The sequence below is a fragment of the Oculina patagonica genome, chromosome 6, assembly GCF_052425735.1.
Source record: "Oculina patagonica isolate OP01 chromosome 6, crgOcupat, whole genome shotgun sequence".
In the NCBI taxonomy this organism is placed as follows: domain Eukaryota; kingdom Metazoa; phylum Cnidaria; class Anthozoa; order Scleractinia; family Oculinidae; genus Oculina; species Oculina patagonica.
In genome coordinates, this window is record NC_135763.1 from 2938078 (window position 1) to 2961472 (window position 23395).

Sequence of the window (23395 nt, forward strand, 5' to 3'; positions counted from 1 at the left end):
ACAAGCACCAGGAACAGGACTCTCATTTCAGTGAACTGGGCCGAGCGGCTCTATTCGCAGAGTAGCACAGACTTAACGTCCAAATCGTGTGTGCTATAACTGAAAAACAGAAAACAAAACAAAAAACAGGCTAAAACAAAAGAAAATATGAAGAAAGAACAGAAATTGAAAGTGCTTCAAGCGAATCTCTTTTATTTCCACAAGTTCGTCTGCGTGTAACCCATTACATGTGAGCATTCTTTCCTCGTGGAAAATAACCCCGAAGCTCGGCTTGTGCCTTCTGCAAACTATTTCAAAGAAAGGGCCTGGCGAGTGCCATGCATAACCTACCAATATACGATCATATACGTTACAAAAATTCAACAAATGTACACAAAAATTGTAAAGAACTCTTAGAGTTTTGTATCATAAACATATAACGTAATAATTAAAGTAATACTTAATTGTTAATTCGAACATATATAGTTCGCTTAAAGAAGATTCCATTTTAATTTAAAAAAAAAAACCGACATCTTGAATTCTTTTGAAAGAAATTTTTTTTTTGAATGTTTAACATCCATTGTCAGTCTCAAAGAAATGTGCAGATATTATACAAGTTTATAAAATATAGGGTAACAGTTGGTGTAGCCTGCGAATATTCTCAGGCTACAGTTGGTGAGGTCGATTGCCGAATCAATTACTGACACCATATAGAAAACGAGAGTGAATAGTAGAAGCAATGCATGTTCTATTCTAAATCCGGGAATCTGATTGGTTCTCCCGTTGTCGTCTATTTAACAATTAGACTACGAGCCCGAGTTAACTGTGAGCGATTATCAGGGTTCAAAATAAAATTTCGTTTTTAGCCTGAATTTGTCGGCTCTTTTTGTCAAGGCTCATTTTTTCCCGGCTGTTAGAGAGCAATGCATTTTCAAGGGACACAATCCATCTGCATACATGATGTACCCAGATGCATTCTGGGGCGATTTCAAACACAGTCAGCCATTTGTAAGTTTTCAGAAGTGATACAATATTTGACGGCAAAGCAAAAGAATGGATTGGAGCAATGTGACTTCTTTTCTTATTTTGAATGTTTGAGAAGCAAATAAGATCTTCAATATAATTTTCTGGAGGGACACAATACCTGAGAAGGTGGGGCGGCCCGTTATTCATCTTAACACAGAAATAAAGTCGCCACATTGGCGACTAAACCGTAAAACCAGAAGTTTTCGTCGACAAAGATGAAATTTTGGTCGCATTAGCGACCAGTGAGTCGCCCTTTCTAGCCCTGTAGCTGCTTTATTTTCTGATATTGAATGTTTACTTCAACATTACCGCAACTTTTATTTCAGTTGGCCGATCAAGGCATGATATTTTCTATTTCTTCGGTGAAAAGTAGCCGGCAAGTGTCGTCAGAGTGCCGGCTACCGCCGACAGCCGGCTGCTATTTTGAAACCTGATTATAGTTCAACACTAAATTTTCTTTGATTCTGATTGGTTTTAATTGATCACGTGACACGATAGTATTTATCCGCGGAGATACACCATCAGCTGTAGTGACCGTCCGAGAAAAATATCTGGATGGATAATACTCATCTGTGAAAACGTTTTGTAAACAAGCGGGACTACAGACCGGAAAAAACACTGACTTGTCTTCTTACAATATGACAAAAGCAATAACCTGAAGAAATTCTGTAACTAGGGGTGTTTGTTGCCTTGAAATTGTTTATAATGATGCGAAGAATTTCTTAAAAAAAACATGCGTCAATTTAACCATGTAGATAGTCTTCATCTTTTGACACTAATTTTTATTTCCAAATCCACACGGCGTTCGACTCTTAAGGATTTTTCTGTTTTCGTCATGATGCTTGTCTGATATGGTTGTGATTTGAAAATGTTAAAGAACTCTTCACTGGAACAAACATGTGAAGCTTTTGTTGAGCTCTGGTTTCTAAAATATGTTAGTTAGAAACTTTTCTTAGCAACAAAATGCTAGTTAAGAAGGACCCACTTAAGTGAATGCCGGAATTCACGGCTTTGTACGAAAGTACAGCGTCAGTCCAACGCCAGGGCGTGGCCCATTCTGAACCCCGAAAACACATGATGCTTCGTACAAGGTATCCACGCCGAACTGATCGGCGGGGCTTAAGTTTCCTCTGTGAGTCTGAGTGCACATTCCATGGCCAAGACTCAGAGTTGTATAGCAATCACAGTTATCATCGTCCAACATAACCGACCTGACACCATTTTGCTCACGGTACATGAATGAATCTTGTCCCCTCCGTGGTCCAGCTCCATTCAGCACCTCTGGATTCCAGGCGGGTGTGGCGTCTTTCACTTCCCAGTAAGGTATGATCTGGTGATCATGGAATGCCCGCCAAGCCGCATGCGCAACTGGATTGCCGGAGTCAAAACTCCATTTGTACTCGGTTCTTTCCGAATCAATAGCAAGCAACTCGGTGGAGTCTTCAATGGCGTCTGAAGGAAGGCGTTCGAAGCAGTAAGGATCGCTTGATCGGCAATGACTAAAGTTATAAGCCAAGACGTCATTCTCACCTGATGGCCACGTGGTATCGATATCATACCACCAGAAGGCTGTCCAGTTCCCATCGGGGGAGGGAAGAGTTCGACCTGCAACAGATCCCAAGTAACTTCCAAAGTTATTATTACAACAACGATATTTACACTGAAATATTTGAGGGAAATTTTCCACAAATTCGACGGCTGCAAATGGAAAGACTGCGATCTTACTAAATGTCATACTCGCGCGCGACTTCGCGCAGATATTCCATTCGCCGGTAAAATTTTAATGTTATTTTATAAATCAAATCGACCACATTTTTCCATGGTCCACACTCTTATAGACCATAGAGATGACGCCATAAAATATCCAAAACCTGACAGTGAAACCACTTGAGTTTTGAACATTTTATGACGTCACTTCTATGATCCATTTAACAATTATTCCATAAGCGCGCGTTGGATATGAGATAGTAGATAGATAACTTTCTCATATCCAACGAACGCGAGTGGAATAATTGTTTTATTACAAAAAACCCAAAGAATTGCAATATTTGAGCTCCCCAGTTGTTCTCGGTGACGCGTACACGTACCATATTTGTGGTCCATAGTATATGAACTCATATACCATTGCCTGTTAACCAATCAAAACTCGGGACGAATTGCAATATACCATGGCTAGCTTTTAATAAAAGAGTATATAGACCATGGAAAAATGTGGTCGATTCGTTAATTGTACCAAAAAAAGGAAAACTAGAATAAAATTTATTGGTTTACTAGCTGCTGCGCTCGAAATAATCTCTGACCAAAGAGAGAAGGAGGGCGAAAAGTGATTTTAAAAAAAACGCCTTATTACGCAACTGGGATGAAGAAAAACCGAGTCACGACTCGATAAACATTCCCTTTAAAAACTATGAACCATGTAGATCGAGTTGACTCTTAATCAGATCTTTTTACGAGTACTAGCAACGTACACGTTTCCGGTGATAATTTATTTTTCTACCATAGAAATTTATCTGTATTCCTTTTATAGAAAGAATTTGATCGCTACATTCAAACTAAGGGAAAACAATGATAGGTCACGGTACTCGTTTACGAGAAAACGATGATTTATCTCTCTCGCGAGCCAAGCCGCATAGAAAAAAGCCGCCATTTCGTGCTAAATACCCGTAAAATTCTGTGCAGTAAGGATACGCAATACAATACTGAGGAATCACCTTAACAACACAAACAAATTGTCTTTTGAAATGAATCTGAAAAACCTATTATTTATGACAGGTGCTTTCGTTTCGTTTTCTTTTCTATTTCCCGTTTCTTATTGCTTATAAGAATTTGTAAATTGGGTGTCGAAGCAAATAAAGCTTTTGGTCAGCATCAAAAAAATATTCAGATCTTCCTACTCATTTTCTTACTTTCTCAGTCTCGTTTCCGATTGCGAGGGAAAATTTCTTAAAGGCAATAAAAATCGGCTTCAGATGTGCGAAATCACAGCGAGAGGTTATTCAGTTTGAACAGAGTTACTATGGCTTAAAAAAGGCGTAACGAAGACTGTAAATTAATTGGAAAAGAATTGAATATAATTAAAAAATAATAAAGCCTACCATCTTCGCAGCTTTTTTGAACATTGATCTGGCGAGGACACTGACAACGGTAACTGTCCTGTTCATAGATTGGTAAACATTTCCCTCCGTTTAAACACGGTTTCTTGTCACATGGGCTCTGTAAGAGAAACGTCTCAGTCACTTAACACACTTGCAATATGAGGGTTTTGGCGCAAATCCAAAAAAATGCGTTCGGGGCTTCGCCTGGCTCGCCTGCCGGCTTCGCCATTCTCGCCCCTCACTGTTTTTTTGGATTTGCGTCCAAAACCCTCATATTGCAAGTGTGTCGGGGTTAGATGACAGCCTTTCAACCCATGCACATGTATCTAGGCAAAGGCACCCTTTTAACACTTGTTGAGGACTGTCCTAAAACAAGTGGCCCCCGCCAAGCCCCAAAGAACAGGCGCGCCAGAATTATTTTTCAATTGAACAAATGCTCTTATTGAGTAAACGAAGATGGGAAGAGGGAGAACTGGAGAAATTAACTTGAGTGTAAAGAAAAACTTGAAAAGATCTCGTGGAAAAGCGTTTACAACCTACAAAAAAACTAAAGAAAATGAAAAACAAATAACAATCTTTTTAACAGACGAGCTGATTGAAAAATTAAAAAAATTAGACAGCAGTGTTGTCGCAAACGTTTTAACAAGCTAAACAAAACTTGCACGCTCCGGTGAGTGCATAAATTAAGTTTTCCGCGTATTGCTGCCTCGATGTTGTTGATCTTTTTCAGGCTTTTTTTTTTTCTTGCAATACAGATTCTTTGGAATTCTATCAGTCGTTTCTCTTGTGGAGTAACTGTTTGTGTTGCCACTTCTTCCAAAAATTGATAAACTCGAGGATTGTGAAGTAAAACACGTTCTGTTGGCGTTTGGCTCGTCATTCTTTATGATATCCAGGTGTTAGCTTGATTTATATACAGAGTAAAGAAAATGACATCATTAAGCTATTTTTAGTGACAATGACTCCAACAAGCTCAATCGCGGCGCTTAAATATTGTTTAACTTTGTTTGCTTTCTGTAACCAATATTATCCCGTTGACTTAGCTTACACGCGTACCAAACCTTTCTTGTGCCTTCTGACACGTGAATTGTTTCCTCTCACGTGTTTTCTGACAAGTCATATCTTTCTAGCGTTTTCTTGCACATGTATCAATACCTTTTTCTAGCGCTTTCTGACACGTGCAATCAAACCTTTCTCGTGTTTTGTCACGTTTATTTATTTATAGTATTTTCGTCACGTGTATTAACCCAAGGTTATTTACCGAAATCTATTTTAATTGCTGATGTAATTGCTATATCAGCCAATCACAGGTAAAATTATAACTTTATATTATTCACCTAATCTTTTTTTCATTACACAAACATGTATGGCCGATGTATAAAGACGTTTATCAAACCTTCATCGAAAAAAGAAGCAAAGACGCAGCTTACGGACATGAATCATTTGGAAACGACAAACGAGGGTCCGATTATAATATTTAACATCAGCTATTCGTGCCTTCGCTTCACGAAACCGAAGCAATTACGGACAACAATCAGATGCTTGGTCGCGTGAATTTTTATCGCAAGGTTAAGTATATCGGAAGCTTAAAGACGTTTATCAAACCTTTCTAGATCAAAAATTAAGAAGTTTTAACTCAGTTTATCGACATAAATCATTTGTAGATGTCTAACGATGGGATGATACAACTTTAGCGTTTGCTAAACTTGACAAAAATTATCTTAGTCACAGGCAACACCACATGCCAAATGGGTTACGGCGTAACCCGAATTGACAAAATTATCTAAGTCACATGCCTTAAAACGTCAACACATTAGAATACCAAATGGGTTATGGCGTAACCCGAATTGACAAAAACTTGCAAGTTTACAAGCTTAAAATATTCTGACGTTGTCAAGGAACAATTTACCTTAGTTACCGTGGCCATGAATGTCCGCCGTTGTCAACGAACAATTTACCTTGGATACCGTGGCCATAGATGTCCGCCGTTGTCAACGAACAATTTACCTTAGTTACCGTGGCCATGAATGTCCGCCGTTGTCAAGAAACATTTAACTTAGCAACTGAATAAAATTATTTTTACTTAACACACTTGTAATGTTTATTGATTGCTTATATTAATAGATACAATATTGTTTCACGGCTCCCAAGAAAAAAAAATAAATAAAAGTGAAATAACCCCCTGCTTCACACCTATTTTTTGGTCAAAACAAATAAATACGTGCGGCCCATCTTTTGCTGGCGGTCGCTAAATTATTTTGTCGCAGTCAGAGCGTGACGTGCAGGTCGAGGGGGCTTGGGTCTTTTGGAAAAGAAGGATCGTGGATCGTGGATCGTGGAAAAAGGAACGACAGCCTCAAATGTTGTTCAGACAATCAACAACCTCTTTAGTGATGACTCGAATATTTTTTTGCCACTCTGGCGTGAAATATTCAATCACAAAGTAAACAACAAGATGAGCGCAGACAATCATTCTTTCATTAAATGAAAAAATGTTCTATTGGACTGAAATTTTATTTCGAAATGTCGGTGGTGCTTTCGAGAAGTTTTTTTTTCATTTTTTGTCTTTCTGCTTTCATGATCTCTTGTCGTATTTTTTCGATGTCTGGCTGTGAATTTGTTTGTTTGTGTGCAAAGCTTGAACGTAAAGTCTCTTTAAGTTGACGATATTTCTGCATTTCTCGTAAGATCAGTTGAAACTCTTTGTCAGAAACAAGATTATCATTCAGAGCTTGTGAGACAGAGCTGTTTATCGAGTCATGTTTTGCAACAGCCAGAGCGAGGATTCTTGAGTGCTTATTAACTTTACGTTCAAGCTTTTTGTTGATAACTGACAGGCCAGTGGAAGCTGCGCCAGATGTACCTGCTACTGCTGCAACAGGAACGCCGATAACAATTCCAACACCAGTAAGTGAAGTCGCAACAGCTCCAGAAGACAGAGCTGCCGTCACGGCGCCAAGACAGACCACGGAATAGTGAATAACTTTCCGGACTTTTTTATATTTTTTTAACACAAGCCTGTAATGCTCAGCTTCAGCGGATATTTCTTTTTCAATTTTACTTATTTCAGTCAGCCGAAAATTCTCGGCATTTGTTGGGAGGCTTGGATAAAGTTGTGTTTCTTCGCGATCACCATAAGCAGGGGCACTCGGGAGAACATTAGCAGATGACATGGTCTCGTATACATAAAAGTTAATTTTGTATTTAATTTAATTCAATTCCAACTCATATGTAAGATTTGAGCCGTTAAAATCGAATGGCTTTCCATTCTCATCTCTAATCGAAAGAGTCAGAGATGATACATTTTCTTCAGCAGAAACGTCGCGCAAGACGTTAAAATGTGTATTTTGGTAATAAACTTTTTCATACGGTTTTCCACGTATGTCAAAAAACGCTAAAAGGCTTGATGGCTTACCATTTAGCAAGCTTTGTTGCTTGTCGATAAGGTCACAGTTGATGAAGTAATTTTTAGGATTTGAAACATTATTTACCTCAATTGTTTCAAAAAATTCCTTTTCAATACTTGCGTAATTCTCAAACCCAGGCAAATTAAAGAACTTAATAAGACTTTCATTCAGTCCAAAAGTTTTTAAATTGGGCTCTTTTGCTTTTATTATCAATGAACGGCCTGCAATGCCTTTTGTTACAGAAAACATGTTTTTCTCTGGAAATCCTTTTTCAAAAATACTCCCAATGTCATCGAGTGAGAAGTTTCCTTGCCGTATATAACGCGCCTTTTCTTCCTTGTTCACTTGTTTATAAAAAACTATTCCATCCTTTTCCAAACTATTCCAGCTGTTGTAAAGAGAACAACTTAAAAGCCGGATATAGCTTGGTTTTGGAATAGGCTGGTCAAAATAAACAGTGTTCGGATTTTCTTTTGTGGTAACAGTCAGCACAACCATTTTTATATTAAATAAAAATAAAAAATGTTTAATATAAAAGAGGACCATGGATGCAAAAACAAGAGGTTTTATGAAGTGGATGAAAACCCCAGAAGCAACTACAATTTCTAAAGCGGCAAAAGACAATGCATGGAAACCTTTTCTTGCAAAATATCCAAACTCTGACCGAACAAAATTTGTTGCACAGGTTGAGTTCGCGTACAACCACACAGCAACGGCAGACATTTATTACAAGGCAGGGCAAGGCCATTTGATAAATGTTTTTGGCTCTGACAGCAAATATTGGAGCCCAGAGATGAAAAAAGCACTGGGGGTGAATCAAATTTCAGGCGGTTTTCCACAACAGCTGTCACCAAGCGGCGCAAAAGGCTCATCTTTGCCAATTCCCGCGGTTGGATTTCACGAAGCCGCACCGAGTTTGAAAAAAATATTTAACAGCAAAATCAACATCTACGTCACACCAGACCAATATTTCACAACGAAATTAAGAGAGATTTTTCAAAAAACAAAACTGAAGCATACATCAGGAAAAGAGTCAAAAAGGTGGCTTGCTAGCCAAAATATGGGCTATTGGCCACAGCAACTTAACTTTGCGGTATGGTGCGCGACAACAGGCTGCGGTATAAGTCGAGATATTTTCGATGAAGAGCACTCAGCTCTTAGCTTGCCACCGATTGTGCGTAATTTTTATCTTTTTCACGTTTATTTCACGATAAGGCGAATATTGTTTCAGATGGGGGGAATTCAGAGCGTAAGCGCCTTGCCAGGCGACCCCACTTTTAGCCAGTTCGACAACAAGTACGACGTGGCTTCTTACAAAAGAATATGCGCTGAGTTCGGTGTCGACCCGTCAAGCGATTTCCGTTTCACAACAGGCGCAAACCACGGACTTGGTAACGTTTATATCTGGATTACTAACATTGGACCAAACAAAACTGGAGCAAAATACCCCGATTACGATAAATTTTCGGATGAAGGTGGAACTGCAAGCAAAGGTAACTTGATTCAATACATCGAGCCAGACGACGCTGCATATGCACAGGCAGACTGGTTTTGTCCTAACGGCACTGAAGGGCTTACTCAGGCAGGTTTGTCGAGAGTAAACCAGTCGATAGAGGCTTTTGTCTACTGTATTCTCGGTTCGCAGGTGAACGTTCGAAGTAGCATACTTGGAACAGGCGGCCGTGCAAAGGAAGCGCAAAGTGAGTTCCTCGTGTTGGTTGAAGACGCTATAAGGCAACCTGATCTGGCAAAGTCGGTCCAAAGATACCAACTAGCCATCGACGAAGCTAAGGTTCGGCTTAACCTTGCAGTCTGCCCAGGTGCCTGGCTGATGCCCGCTCGTATGGTGATAAACACAGAAAGCGTTGTTGGCTACAATAACCAGCTTAAGCAGGCTGTTGTTGGGATGAAATTAGGAGTGAATGATGAGGTTAATAAAGCTACAAAAAAAGCAGCTCTTAAACTGATGGCCGGAGGAAAATCAAAAATCAACCCACCAAACAGCCACCCTTCAAATCCTATACACAAGAGCGCCACAGCAAAAAAAAATCAGGCACCCGCCGCAAGCGCTGCTGAAACACCAGCTAGCAACGCGCAAAGCGCTAAAGCTACGAAGGCCGTAGCCAATGATTCACACGAAATAAACAAAGCAACTGTTGCTGTTGGCGCGGTTGGAGCAGCAGCTTTGCTCTACACCCTTATGCGTTAACGTCTCTTTTTGATGTATTTTTCAACAAGAAAAGCAACCACAGCAAGGATAAGCAGCCAGGTGTGCTCTGCAAGAAATCCAATTACTTGACCAGCGGTTTTGAAAAGAAATTTCGCAATCGAGCCAATAAGACCAGGCAGAGCTGATGCTACCTTTGAGCCAATATCACTTAGGCCTTTTCCCAACGCTTTGCCGGTGGCCTTCAACGCGTTTGTAATGGCTCCAATAACAGAACCAATCGTGACACCAGCAGCCAGAAGTATTGCTGTTAATGTCACGCCATGTTTTTTGAAGATCTCTTTGATCCTCTCACGAAGTGGAAGCGCTCTTTCTCTTTCGGCAATCTGCGTTTGCAAGCGTCCAAGTTCCTCGGTTCTTTCCGCAACTCTTTCTTCCGCGGCTTGTTTGTCAGTGGGGGAGGCATTCTCATCCTCAATAATTTTTTTGTCTTCCTCGTTTTGGCGCTTGAGCTCATCTTCTTGCTCTTTAAGATCATCCAAAGCTCTTGTGTCGTTGAGCCTTTCTTGAAAAGTGTTTCTTTCGCTCTCTTTGGCAGCGAGGCTTGCCCTTAGTTGGTCGACTCGTGTTTGTTCTTTTGCCTTCTGCTTAGCTTGTTTTTCAAGAGCAGCAACTTCTTTTTTTGCGTTTTCAAAATCCTTTTCAAGATTTTTTTTTAGTTGATTAAGTCTGCGCAATTCTGATTCATTTTCAACATTTGACCCAAGTTGATCCATCTTGGCATTTGTTCGCTCGATTCTTATTCTGAGATCTTCTACTTCTTGGGTGGCTTTTTCTTTCTGCATGGCAATTGTTTCTGCCTGTTGTAGTTGACTTTCAGCTTCTCTTAATCTTTGACGTTCATCTCTTATGCTCTCATTGTCTTGAGCAATAAGATCTTCAGCTGACGGCCCAAGTTCATCTTTGAAGCTGTCTAAAAAGTTTTTCATGAAGCCTGACTCATTATCTTTTAGAATCTTGTACTCGCCTTTTTTAGTTCCTATAGCAACAATTTTCCCCTCATTTTTCCCAGTGCCTCTTCTAATTCTAATTTTTTCAAAATTTGCTTTGGGGAATTTGCCTTTTATCGTGTCTACAGCTTTTTTAAGTTTTTGCCGCAAAAAACTTTCTTTTTGAAGATCACTTATCGAAGGGGTTCTTTCAAGAAAAGGTGTTTCGTCGTAGGATGTATCTGGCAGCCCGCTCTGTTCGTGCTGCATCGTTTGCATTTCATGTTGTTCACCCCCATGGTAGGGTGTGGATGCCTCCCCGGGCTGAAATGGTCGGGTTGTGTCGACCTCTTGTCCCTCTTCATCATCGTTATCACTGTTGTGGTCAAGATCTTTGTCCAAATCAGGGTCCTCGAATCCAAAATCATCACCACCTGTTGCCATCGCTTAATTTATATATATATATTTTCAAATTAAACTTTTCAATTTAACAATAAAACCAATCGAGAGATGGCTGCTGTTCAAGAAAACCTTCGACCGGGACGCACAGAGAAAATACTCGGCGCACTGAAAGCCGAGCGCGCGGTAAAACGAATCACTTTTGACCGCACAGAAGCCAATCCAGAGGAAACGTTGTATGTTTCAGTGCCCAAGCTGAACGAAAACGAGGTCATTGTGCCTGGCTCGCTGGCGCTGCGCTTCAACATCGACTTGAGCGGAGGCCATGCCAACAACTTTCTGGTTGACAACGTCAGCCGAGCTCTGGTCGACAAGTTTGTTGTAAAGTACGAAGGCACCGTCGTGCAGGACACGGTTGGCTATGACATCTACAAAATATTTGAGGATTTTTTCCTTTCGCAGGAGGAGCGCGACGACAGGGTGCCAGAGGGCATTCAGAGCGAGGACCTTAACAAAATTCGCTCAAATGCTGGCGATAAGAAAACTTCAGGTGTGGACGCAGAAAAAAAGCTGAATGAGATATATGGAAATAAATACCGCATCCGCCTGGATCACCAGATTTTAACTGACCATGGGGCATTTTATCCTCAGGCACTATACAACGATCTTGTGTTCGAACTGAAGCTCGCGGCAGCCGAACATGTGGTCAGAGGCTCAGATACAACAAAACTAAAATACAAGTTGACAAACATCCAGCTGGAGTACGAGATGATAAGAAGCAAGGAAATTGCAGATGAAGCGTTCAGCGCTTATTCGGGCGGCAAAGAGTTCGCTTACGACCACATCCAGCGTGATAAAGTGACGACTTTTGCAAAAGGCTCCGACACTCGTCTGAATCTAAGGGTCAACCCGCAGAGGAGGTCCATGAAAGGTATCTTGCTCCTATTTATTGAGCAATATAACAAAGGTGCAAGGAGCTCGGAAAAGTACATTAACCCGGACCTTACAAAAGTAAGCATCACTGTCAACGGCTCGCCAAACATGCTGTACAACAACGGCATCGAAGGAATGGACATTTGGGGAGAAGTTAAAAGATTCTACATGAAAGAAAAAAATAAAACGCAGCACATGACTATGCAAAAGTTTTACACAGAAGACAAGTTTGGCCTTCTTATTGATCTGCGTTCCATGGCTGACCACTCGATGCACGGAAGCGGCACGCGCCTTGTGAACACAAAGGACGGTGTCCAGCTTGAGCTAGAGAGGAAAGCAAGCGGCTCAGGTAATTTGAACTGCCACATTTACGTAATCAGCGACGCCCAAATGAATATAATTGGCAGGCAGTTAGAATCTGTGCTTTTATAATTTTTTCTTTGAAAAAGTGTACCTTAGGTACATATACGAACGAAGATGGATCCTGCCAATATACCCTTCAACGCCCTCATTGTGGGACCAACGAACTCAGGAAAAACAAGATACGTGGTCAATCAGCTTTGTGGCCCTTTCCGAGGCAAGTTTGACTACATCGTGCTCATCTGCCCGACGTTCGCGCACAACAAGACTTATTATCGCTTTGCTGAGGAAGATCTTCGATTTTTTGTTTTAATTTGTGAGCAGCACGAGGTGGAATCTTGGTTAAGGCTTTCAAGATTTCTTTTTGAGGGTACGAACACGCTTATCATCCTCGACGACTGTGCTGCTTCGAAAGATGTAAAAGGAAGAACAGGGGAGTTGGTGAATCTTGCTTTCTCTGCTCGCCACGCAGGCTTGAGCATATGGGTGTTAACTCAAAAATTGACAAGCATAACATCCTCACCCCCTCTGCCAAGACCACGAAGGCAATCTTTGAGGATTACGCTGGCGAACTTGCCCATGAGGATTACAAAGAAATCATTTTAAAGCTAAAAAAAAAAAAGTTTTCGCATCTTGTCATTTCTCATCGCCACCCTTACGGCACAAAATTTTCTTATTGAACATATTTTTTAGAGTAATAAATGGCTGACCCGTTCGCAACTTCTCCTCCCGAGAGCGTCAAGGGCGCTGCAAGTGAACAAGAATTAGCTTCCGTAATGGAACTGCTAGGAGCTGAACCAGAAAGTACAGAAAGCGCTATGGCACTCATTCAAGGCCCTGACATTCCTGCTTTGCGTGAACAGCTTGCAATCCTTGTTTCAACAGGAAAAGCCAAAGAAGCAATCGGTGTGCAACTGACACACGAGCAGGTGAAGCGCTTGACAGATAAAGAAGTTGAAAAGTACTTAAAGAGATATGAGGCATACGTTGGATCCAAAACAACCGACAGCTTGATTGACAGCTTTATTTTTCTTGTTACTAAAGTCGTTGGTATGGCCGTAAATATCAAGGACGTCAATGATTATCAGAAGGAACTCAAAAACGACTACATCATCAGCAAAGAGCTGTCCACTTTGGCAGGCGGTCTGGCTTTGAAATGTGGCCGCTTTCTTGCCGTTGCAAATGCTGCGCTCATCACAACAAAGCACATTGATTTAAACGAAGCTACAAAGTCGCACACTTCGCTGTGCGAAACCAAAGGTGCTTCCAAAGATGCGGACACAAACACTACTGAAGATTTTTCTGAGCAATGCTAAGAAAATGCTAAGTAATTACTGAACAATGCTTAGCAATTGCTTAGCAAAAAATCTTGCTGAGCAATTTTCTATTTAAATATTATTTTTTTTTATTATAAATGGCCGAGCTCGAACCAACTCCGATCGCTCAAGAAGAACAGAAACAAGTTACTTCAACAACTCCAGCAACAAAGCCTGCCAAAAATCCAAAGCGAGTTGCTGCTGGCAAGCTTGCAGCTGAAAAAACAAAACAGGCTCGTGAAGCACAGAAAAAAGCTGCTGTCGAGGCTGCTGCAATAATTGCAAAAGAAAAGGAAAAGAAATCTGCTGCTGCAAAGCGAAATGTAACACCACCGGCCGTAACGGAACCAGCTCCGCCCGAGGCTCAGCCGCAATCAAGCGGTCTCACCACAAATCAATGGATATCTTTGCTTGGTATCGGCGTTGCAATCGTTACAACTTATGTGAAACGCGAAGACATAAAAGCCTTTATAAACGAAAAAAGAAGTCCAACATTTAAAGCTCCGCCAACTCTTATAACTGATGACACACCAGGGGTCCCAGAGGAACCCCGCGCTTTGCGCGTTACAGCAGAAAGTATTGGAAGGGTTGCAACGCGTTCTTCAGACACGCCTTCGACAATCCAAAATGCCATTAGACCTCGCAAACAAAGAGGAATCCGTCCGATGGATTAAATAAATTTCTTTGGAACATTTCTTTTTCATTTATTATACCGACAATGTCCCTTGGTTTTATTCTTGACAGCCTTGTTAAAGGTGCAGCTATGGCTGGTATTGCATTACTTTGGTTTGAATTTTCCAAAACTTGCGTTAAAACCGCTATTCGGGTGCAAAAGGATGAGGATACAATTTTTAAAAGAGGTATAAAAAAAACAAAAGAAGTTGAATCTGGTGAAGAAGTTGCAAACTTTGCTTCGCAAAACGGTGAAGAATAAACAAAAAAATTTTTCAATTGAATATTTTTTATTATTTTATACTGAACCGCCATGTCTGACAACAAACTCGTAAAAACACTCATGGATGCCGCGACTCTCACTGGCCTTGCCGCCGGAATCGGCTGGGCTGCCAAAAAAGTTGTAAAAGAAAACTTCACATCCGACCCAAGCAGCAGTTTTATGAACTATGTAAAGTTCACAGCCGTCATGGCTGGCAGCGTTGCACTTAAACAGTATCTCGAGGACCAGAAAATTCTCCCAACCAATTAAAAAAAAATTAGAATAGTATAATAACAAAATGGCAAGCGTCGCGATTATGGCTGGCGGAGCTATCTTGAACGCTGCTGCTTTCATTGGCGGCAACTATCTTGCTCGAGCTTTGGGTGGCGGAGATGACGCCGCTTTGAAAGAAAAAGAAAGACACGACAAAGCTCTCGAGGCTTACCAGGCAGCTTACGCGAAGTACTCTCGCGACCGCACGAAGCTTCTCGACTGGATCGAAACCAACAATGAGATCAAACAGCAAGCGAAACAAAACTTTACGAACACAGACTACGCTTTCAAACTCTACAACCAGGCACATCCTGACAAACAAATGATTCCTCCGAAAGAACCCAAGTTCTCTGATTTCTATCAGCCAAGTGAGCAGCAGAAACAAGGTGAACTTATGTTCGTTGGCGCTGGCGCGCTTGCACTTGGGTACGCTGCCTTTCGGTTTCTTTAAACTTTTCTTTTTTTCTTGTATACACATGGATGCAAAGATTTTTGCGGAGCAAAACTTTTCGAAGAAAATCTCGAAAGTCTACTATAGCCCCCAGGGCTACTGGAAGGGAATTGCAGCGATAAAAAAATTAGCCGAGGCGGCCAAGGTTTCCGAAGATGCCGCAAAAAAGTGGCTCGTTAAGCAGGCCCTTTGGCAGATCTACCTTCCGGCACCACGATACGTTCCTCGCCCAAAATTCGATGTTTCTTCTCCTAACGCGGTCCACCAGGCGGACCTTCTTTTTCTGCCACACGACAAACTGCCGCGAGGGCGAAAAGTTTACAAATACGCTCTGACTGTTGTTGACGTTGCCAGCCGATTCAAAGAGGCCGAGCCTTTGACCTCCAAAGATTCAACTGAGGTTGCAAAAGGTTTTCAGACAATTTACAGGCGAAGTGCACTAAAATGGCCACAGATGCTGCAAGTTGACCCTGGTCGCGAATTCATGGGAGCTGTTACCAAAGAAATGGAAAATCACAAAACCTATATTAGACGCGGGCGTGTTAACATTCACAGAGATCAAGCTATTGTTGAACGTTTTAATCAAACACTGGCAGGGCGCCTGTTTGGTTATCAGTACGGTGTCGAGATGAACCTGCCATCTGGCCAGCGGTCGACAGCGTGGGTAAAAAGGCTACCCGAAGTTGTTGCCGCTCTGAACAACGAAGTAACCAGTCTTACTGGTAAGAAACCTGCTGCTGCAATCAAAGAAAAGGCTGTTTCGTCAAAACCGTCCTCAAAATATACAAGACCTGTTGGCAAGAAAGAAAAAAAACTCCCCTCTCTCGTTAATGTGCGCTATCTCTACCAACCTGGCGAGCTGGAAGGCGGCGTAAAAAGGGCTACAGATCCGATTTGGTCATTAAAAGTCTACAGCATTGAAAGGTCTGTTACTAAACCTAATCAGCCAGTTCTTTATTACTTGCACGATGGTCCAAAGCGCGGCTTCGTGCGTGAAGAATTGCTTGTTATTCCTCCAAATACACAGTTACCACCAAGCCCTTAGTGCTTGAGCCCCTTGGGCACTCCTGAGTGGCTTTTTATTTATTAAAGCACTCTAGAGAGACCTTTGCTTGGCGGCTAGTTAGTTTTTTCACTCCCTTTTATGGGGCGGTGGGCTCTTTTTTTTGCCCCTTCTCTGCAAGAGCTTCGCTCTCGTGCTCCGCACCCATCCGATAGTGCCCATATGCCAAAGTGTTTATCCCATCTTCATTTATCCATCTCTTTGTGTCAAATGGCGACAGCGATTTTTTGTTTACCACTATTGAATGCATCTCGTGGGCATAGCTTCTTAGCATGTGCATTTCGTGAAAGCTTTCCTTGTTTTGAAAAAGTGCATCTTTGAAGTCTTTATGATTTATCTCATTTTTCGTCACGCACTCTTTCACCCCCTTTGCCTTTTTTATATTTTTTTCGTCCACTTTCAGCGTGTTACAACATTTTGACTCACTTGCTTTCGGATGTTTCTCTTTTATTTTTTTGACCAATTCTTCGTCGTTTGCCATTATTACCTGCATTTTTTCCCCTTCGCAAGTGCACTCTTTTATTTTTGCCTCAGGAAAGTTTTTCTTTATTTTTTCGATTTCATTTTCGCTTTCACCTTCTGTCATTATTGAATACATTTTCGGCCTCAAACAAACACACTCTGAAATCAGTTTTCCTGCGCATTCGTCTTTCATTTTCCCCAACACCTTTTTGTTTTCTTTCGAATAAAGTGAATGCTCTTCGGGGTAGTCGCTTGTGTCGTACTCGCCGATGTTTTTTGCCATGTCCGCGTAAACGTCTTCTGTTTCTATCACAAGCAAAAGGCTGTCTGTGTCTGTATACAAAAGCTCGCAACGCTCCCCGTACTCCTTTTTCAGATGGTTGTAAAAGAAGTCATACATGCATAGCTTGCTTACGTCAAGGATAGTCATGCCTGTGTAGACCGGTTTATTGAGAAACAGCTTACTTTTTCGCATGTCTATTCCGACAAGATCGTTTGAAAACATCACGTGCCTTGAATACAATGGACTTGCGACCAATTTTCTTATTTTATTTGTCTCGTCGCTTCTTACTATTCTTATGTCTACACGGTTTCTCAGGTTTTCCATTGTTTTTCCAAAAACCGAGTTGTTCATTAGCTTGTAAAAGGTCTTTTCAAAGTTGTTTTTTGCTTTTTTTCGGAATTCTGTGTTCATCCGGATGTAGGGCTCCATCCAGCATTCCTGTTCAAACTCTAAAACCCTGTGCACTTTTTTGAGTTTCATTCCCTGTTTTAAATAAAACTGCAAGTTTCGGTAATGCACGACGTAATTGGTTTTGTCTTCAAGCGTTAAAACAAGCTTTTCAGTGTTTGGGGGGTTTAATTCAAGATCATTCATTAATTTCTTTTGGTAAGGCGAATACATTTCTTTGTCTATTTTCTTTTTCTCTGGCGCTAATGGGTAACTGTCGTGAGCGTCATGCAGCTCTTTCGGATATTCTAACTCCACCTCCATAATCCATCCAGTTTTTGCATGCTCTTTTTTTGTCATTATTTCTTTTTCTGTTGGCATAACCTTTTTCCATCTAAAACCACTTTTCGGAAGCGGCTTGCTCATTGCCCACCCGTAAAGGTTATTCGCATCGAGATACATTATGTATTTTTTTGGTTGACTCGGATCAAATCCCTTAACATATGGGTTGTTCGCCTTTGCATATCTCTTGCTTACCGACGAAATCCCGCCTCTTATTCCCCTTTCGACGAAGAGGTGCATTTCGTAGTCTGTGAGTAACTCAAGCTCCACACCTGTCTTTTTCAAAAGCGCATCCCAAGAAAGACCTGGCGACGTGTAATAATTTGCGGGATCCAGATTGTACTTCTCAAGGCATAATTTTCGAAAGTTTTCAAAAACGTCCGCTAACAGGGTAACGTCCGTTTTGATATACAAATCGTGGTAGTCTCCAAGATTTTGGCAGCCAAAGGTTTCCCACACTTTTTGCGCGTGTGCATACTCTTTGTCTGTTATGTGCTCGCCTGTAAGTTTACTGTAGAACTTTTCTTTTTTCGGCAAAGTTGTTTCTTTAAATCTTTCCCATGAGTCCATGTATTCATAGGGATAAATCCCCTTTTGTGTTAACAAGCCAAATTTTTCTATAAAAATGGTTTTTGCTTCTTTGTATCCTTCATCTGTTATGTGGATGTTATTGACAATTTGCCATTTTTCTTTAGTTTCGTCCCCACCTTTAAAAAAACTTTCACTCAAGTTGTTATAATTAAATTCCTCCCACACTTCAACGTATTCGCTTGGATATTTTCCGTTGTCTAACAACAGTTCACTTTTTTCAAAGAAAACCTTTTTCGTCATATTTAATGCATCCTTCGGCGTATCTTCTACAAGTTTTTCAAGCTTTCCAAGTAAAAAGTTCAAAGTGTCAATAAACCTTAAACCCCCCAGTGAAAATGTAATGTATTTTTCCATGTTGTTTGCAACACACTTTACCTCTTTCTGTGCCTCTTTTGAAATCTTCGAAATTGACTGCATCAAATGGTGAGCATCGTAGCCACTCAGGTTATGAAATGCAACTGGTATTTGAATATTTTTTGGATTTATTTTCATCATTAAGTTACACACGTTGTGCGCGGCTCCTCGAAAATTGCCTGTTATGTGACAATGATCCCTCACCGCATCCTTGTAGTTCGGCTGGATAAGCGGCTCTTTGCACGCTAGGCAGTTTTTTTGGTTTTCAGCGGCTAATTTGTGTGATTTTTTTTCAAGCTTTTTTAGCTTATAATGGTTCCCGCTATTAAGAGTATTCGCCAATTCTATTCTTTCGTAATAGCATTTTTTGTGTAACTGTCCTAAGTAACCAAACTCCTTTTTATTAGATTTAAGCCAAACCGGCAAAGAGTCTAAAAAGTTTTGTTTCACCAACGATTTTTCGCAGATGTGGCAGTTTTCGGCTTTTTTAAAGTTTGCCCAGTCTTTTTGCGTCATAAGGAGAGGTTTTGGCTTTGACAATTCATATCTTATTTTCTTTTCTTCAATTAAAAGACAGTTCAAAAATACTTCAACGGCGTTTTCTCCTCTGTAAACGAATGGTTTTTCGTGTTCACCATCACTTCTTACACGCGTGTAAGCGAATCCGCATGCCTCGTGCTTTTCTGTTTTGTACGTGTAACTTTTCTGGCGGTTCTCGGGCGTTTCTCGGCGCTCTTTTTTTAACAATGCCTCGCCGTCGGCGTAAATCGTATAAGGCGCTTTCATTTGTTTTTGGTAGTTTTTAAAAGAAAGGGTGTTTTTCTCCTCATCTGGCATTTCGATTCTTGTTGGCTTGCCTTTGACCCCATTGCAATACTTTTTGTGCTTTTCAAGCAAGTCTTCTCTTGTAAAATTTGTCAAACACATCATGCAAAAGTGTTTTTTGTTACTGTGTTTGGTTTGGTCGTGTAACAAAGCGCTAATTCTTTTTATAAAACAGTAGTGCTGTTTCAATCCTGACTCAATCAACATAAGGTTTATACGGGGTATTTTGTTTTCTTTTTCGCTTTGTCTGAGAGGTATCACACACCCGTCTTTCAAGTGCCACCCAAAAACATTTATTGCAAGGTTTCTGTTTTGCGCCTCAAGCCTGTCAATCTGCTTTAGGGGTGTCGGAAAATCGATTCCGTTGTAGTTTATGCCGTCATCAACGGGATATTTACTTGTTCTTTGAGGATCTTTTCCGTTCGCAGGCGGGAATAAAGCAGCTCTCAAAGCCCATTTTAAACACTGGTTGTCACTGTTTTGCACGTTAATAATTGCTTTTTTGTTTGCCAGTTTGGGAGGCAAAGGCAAGTAAGTTCCTCCGCGCAATGGCCGATAACGCGCAACATAGGTGTACGCCCTTGTTATTCTTTCAACAACCCACCCCGAGCCCCTCTCCGACCAAGCCTCGATTTCTCCCTTTGCTTTGTCAATAAATTCGTCAAACTCTTTTTTTATTCGGTCTTTGGTGTTTTTTGTAAAAAGACGCGGTTCTCTTTCTCTGAAATAGTGCTCCATGTGTTGCGTAACTCCGTTTCTTTTCATCGAAAATTTTACTTTAAGCCCGAAGCTTGCTTTTATGTCATTCAATTCTTCAATTTCACTTTCCAAAAGATCATAAAACTTTTTTTTGTGTTTTTTTGCAAAAATTAAAAGATCTTTGTTGTTTTTTTCGGTTTCGGGTATGTCCATTTTCCATACTCGGAGCCAATCGTTAAAATCGGTGTTGGCCAGTAAAAAAGACAAATTTCTTTGCGGGTTTCTTTGAAATTCACGGAGGTTTTCCTCCATCATAGCTTGCAAAACTTCTGACGAATATCTTGCAGCAGCCATTTGGTGCATATACAAAGTAAAAAATATTTGTTCAATTGAAAAATAATTCTGGCGCGCCTGTTCTTTGGGGCTTGGCGGGGGCCACTTGTTTTAGGACAGTCCTCAACAAGTGTTAAAAGGGTGCCTTTGCCTAGATACATGTGCATGGGTTGAAAGGCTGTCATCTAACCCCGACACACTTGCAATATGAGGGTTTTGGACGCAAATCCAAAAAAACAGTGAGGGGCGAGAATGGCGAAGCCGGCAGGCGAGCCAGGCGAAGCCCCGAACGCATTTTTTTGGATTTGCGCCAAAACCCTCATATTGCAAGTGTGTACTTACAACATACTCACTCGAGAATCCAAAACGAGAATTTCAGTCTATTAGTCTACTTTTAGCTACCTTGTGCTAATCTCAAGGGACCCCGTAGCTAGGCATAAATAGATTGTGCTCGGCAACTTTTGAGCAACTTTTAGCGTTTTGAGCAACTTTTTGTAGTACCAGCAACCTAGGGCAACTTTTGCCTTCCTTGGCAACTTTTGAGCAACAAATTGATATAAAATCGATCCAAACCATAAAAGGTCGTTTCGTTTCGAAGAATTTTTATCTTTTTTACCTTTTTTAAATTTTTTTATTTTTTTTTTTTATCAAATATTGAATTTATGTTGAGTTTAAAGAGTATATTGATTACAAGAAAGTATTTGTATTTCTCATATAGCAATGGCTTTAATTTTTGGCCTCTTTTAATGACTGTAAGAATATTTAATGAAAATATTTAAATGGGAACAAACAAACAAACACGTTTTGAGTATTTATCTAAAACAAAACGACTCTAGACTCTGGAGAGCAAGCAACTTTTCTAAAGTTTGGTGGCAACTTTTTGATATTTGAGCAACTTTAGAGCAACTTTTGGGTATATTGTGAAGCAACTTTTCCTGAATTTACTAGCACAATCTATTCATGCCTACCCGTAGCAGGGTCAGACGGACTTTGCGCTCTGACAACTACCGGTGCGTTCTCCGCTTTTCGCTGCCTCAGGTCCGAAAAAAAGGCCGACTTCTTCTCACAGTGTTTAATTATTATCTCAGATGTTTCATTTATTCTCAAATCTCATCAAACAAAGTTAGAAGTATCTAAAAAAAATCAGAAAGAAGTTCATTAACTTGTAGTCCAATGTCACTTGTAAGTTAAACCGTGTCACCGAGTTTAACTGTATTGTTGCTCACCGTAACTTCATTTTTTTATTTTGGAAACGCTTTTGTAACTTTAAAAGCGATGGAACTCAATTCCGTATTGTCAATTGATTAATAATTAGTTGAGAATTCCATTTCAACGACCCACTGAAAGTGTATCAAAGTGTGACAACATTGAGCACAACAGTTTGGTTTACAAAAAAAAAAGAAACAAACAAACCATAGATATAATTGTGATCAGCCTTCTTTCTCGACTTTTTCTCAGCTTGATGTTTGAGCAAAAGTTTTTTTAAAAAGGTTCTTTGTTTTACCAACTGTTGAAATTCCCGTCAAAATTTTAAGGGTGACGTCGAATTGAATTGATTTCTAAAAACATGGCTACAAAGTGGTCTGTTAGAGTAATGAATTATTCACAGGATAATGAAGAAAGCGATTTTGTTGACACTGAATCTTTTCGTTAATTTTTTTCTTCTGGCATATTTTTGGGTTTGTTTCATTGATTCTTTTTTATATTAATTCTTGAAAATAGTGTCACGTCGACTTTACGGACTGCCCTCAAATACTAAATCTCTATACTAAAACGAAGTATCAAAAAAATTGATGGGAGCTGTCACGGTACTTTTTGACCAAGGCTGTGGCTGTTTTATCCAAAAATTCCTTTTATTGACACGTATATTTTATTTTGCATGAACTTTAATCTTGGAACCTCAATTTCGACCTCTCAGAGAACTCATCAAAAAATACTTAAAAATACAATAAAATGAATCGTGCACAATAACTAGCTTACCACCACGGAGAAATGCTGAAAATTCTTGTCAACCGTCATTTTTTCAGAAGAATCAAACTTGTTAGCTGCAAGTAGCTGGCATTCGTGTCCTCCAATTCCGCCATAATTCACTGAAGAGCATGTCTCGCTCAGCAAGCATTTCCCTCCACATTCAGTGGACAATTTGGCGGTTACAGACGCTAACTTCTCGGTATCAAGTCTACTTTTATCATGTTTGACAAAATTAGCGGAACTTATACCGTTCGCAAAATCTCGGACTATTTGCTGCTCTGTCAGAGCCGCATATAAGAGAAAAGTTAAGAAAGTTACAAGGACTGGAAATGGCTTTAGAAGTGCCATGCTGTGCCTTAGTCCCGACTGAAAATTGAAGATTGAGATGGAGAGTATGGTATATTTATTAAGCACAGACTGACGTCATCTGTAACCATGGGGAAATTAATGGTGCGTTCAATTGGTGCAATTGCGCGAAATAATATATTTCGGATTATTCCAGAAGGTCCATTCCGTCTGTATGTCAATAACCTGTTTTGCCGGTTATACAATAATCCAAGCTGCAAGTTCTTGCGCGTTTTTTAACCCGCTGCATTCCAGTCGCATATTTTTGTAACTACACTATTCTACTCGTTGTTTTCTTCGTCTGTTTTCAGGGCGCCTTGTCGGGTCGCCATAGCTGTGGTGAACATCCGCTTTCCCTTCGCATCCTCACAGCTATCAATCATTCCATACACTTGTTTCATTTTATAATTT

General features: G+C 40.5%; 2 protein-coding genes across 2 annotated transcripts; both read right to left on the reverse strand.

The window, feature by feature from the left end:
• Positions 1-822: 822 nt before the first annotated feature.
• On the reverse strand, positions 823-22998 carry LOC144656606 (uncharacterized). Its single transcript, XM_078516853.1, has 3 exons — positions 22649-22998; positions 4101-4218; positions 823-2610 (listed from the first exon to the last, which is right to left on the reverse strand). Exons 1-3 carry the CDS (start codon positions 22985-22987, stop codon positions 2009-2011), a joined length of 1059 nt encoding a protein of 352 aa, XP_078372979.1. The 5' UTR covers positions 22988-22998; the 3' UTR covers positions 823-2008.
• LOC144656603 (uncharacterized) lies at positions 9713-11124 on the reverse strand. The gene has a single exon (XM_078516850.1). It carries the CDS (start codon positions 11105-11107, stop codon positions 9713-9715), a length of 1395 nt encoding a protein of 464 aa, XP_078372976.1. The 5' UTR covers positions 11108-11124.
• Positions 22999-23395: the final 397 nt, after the last annotated feature.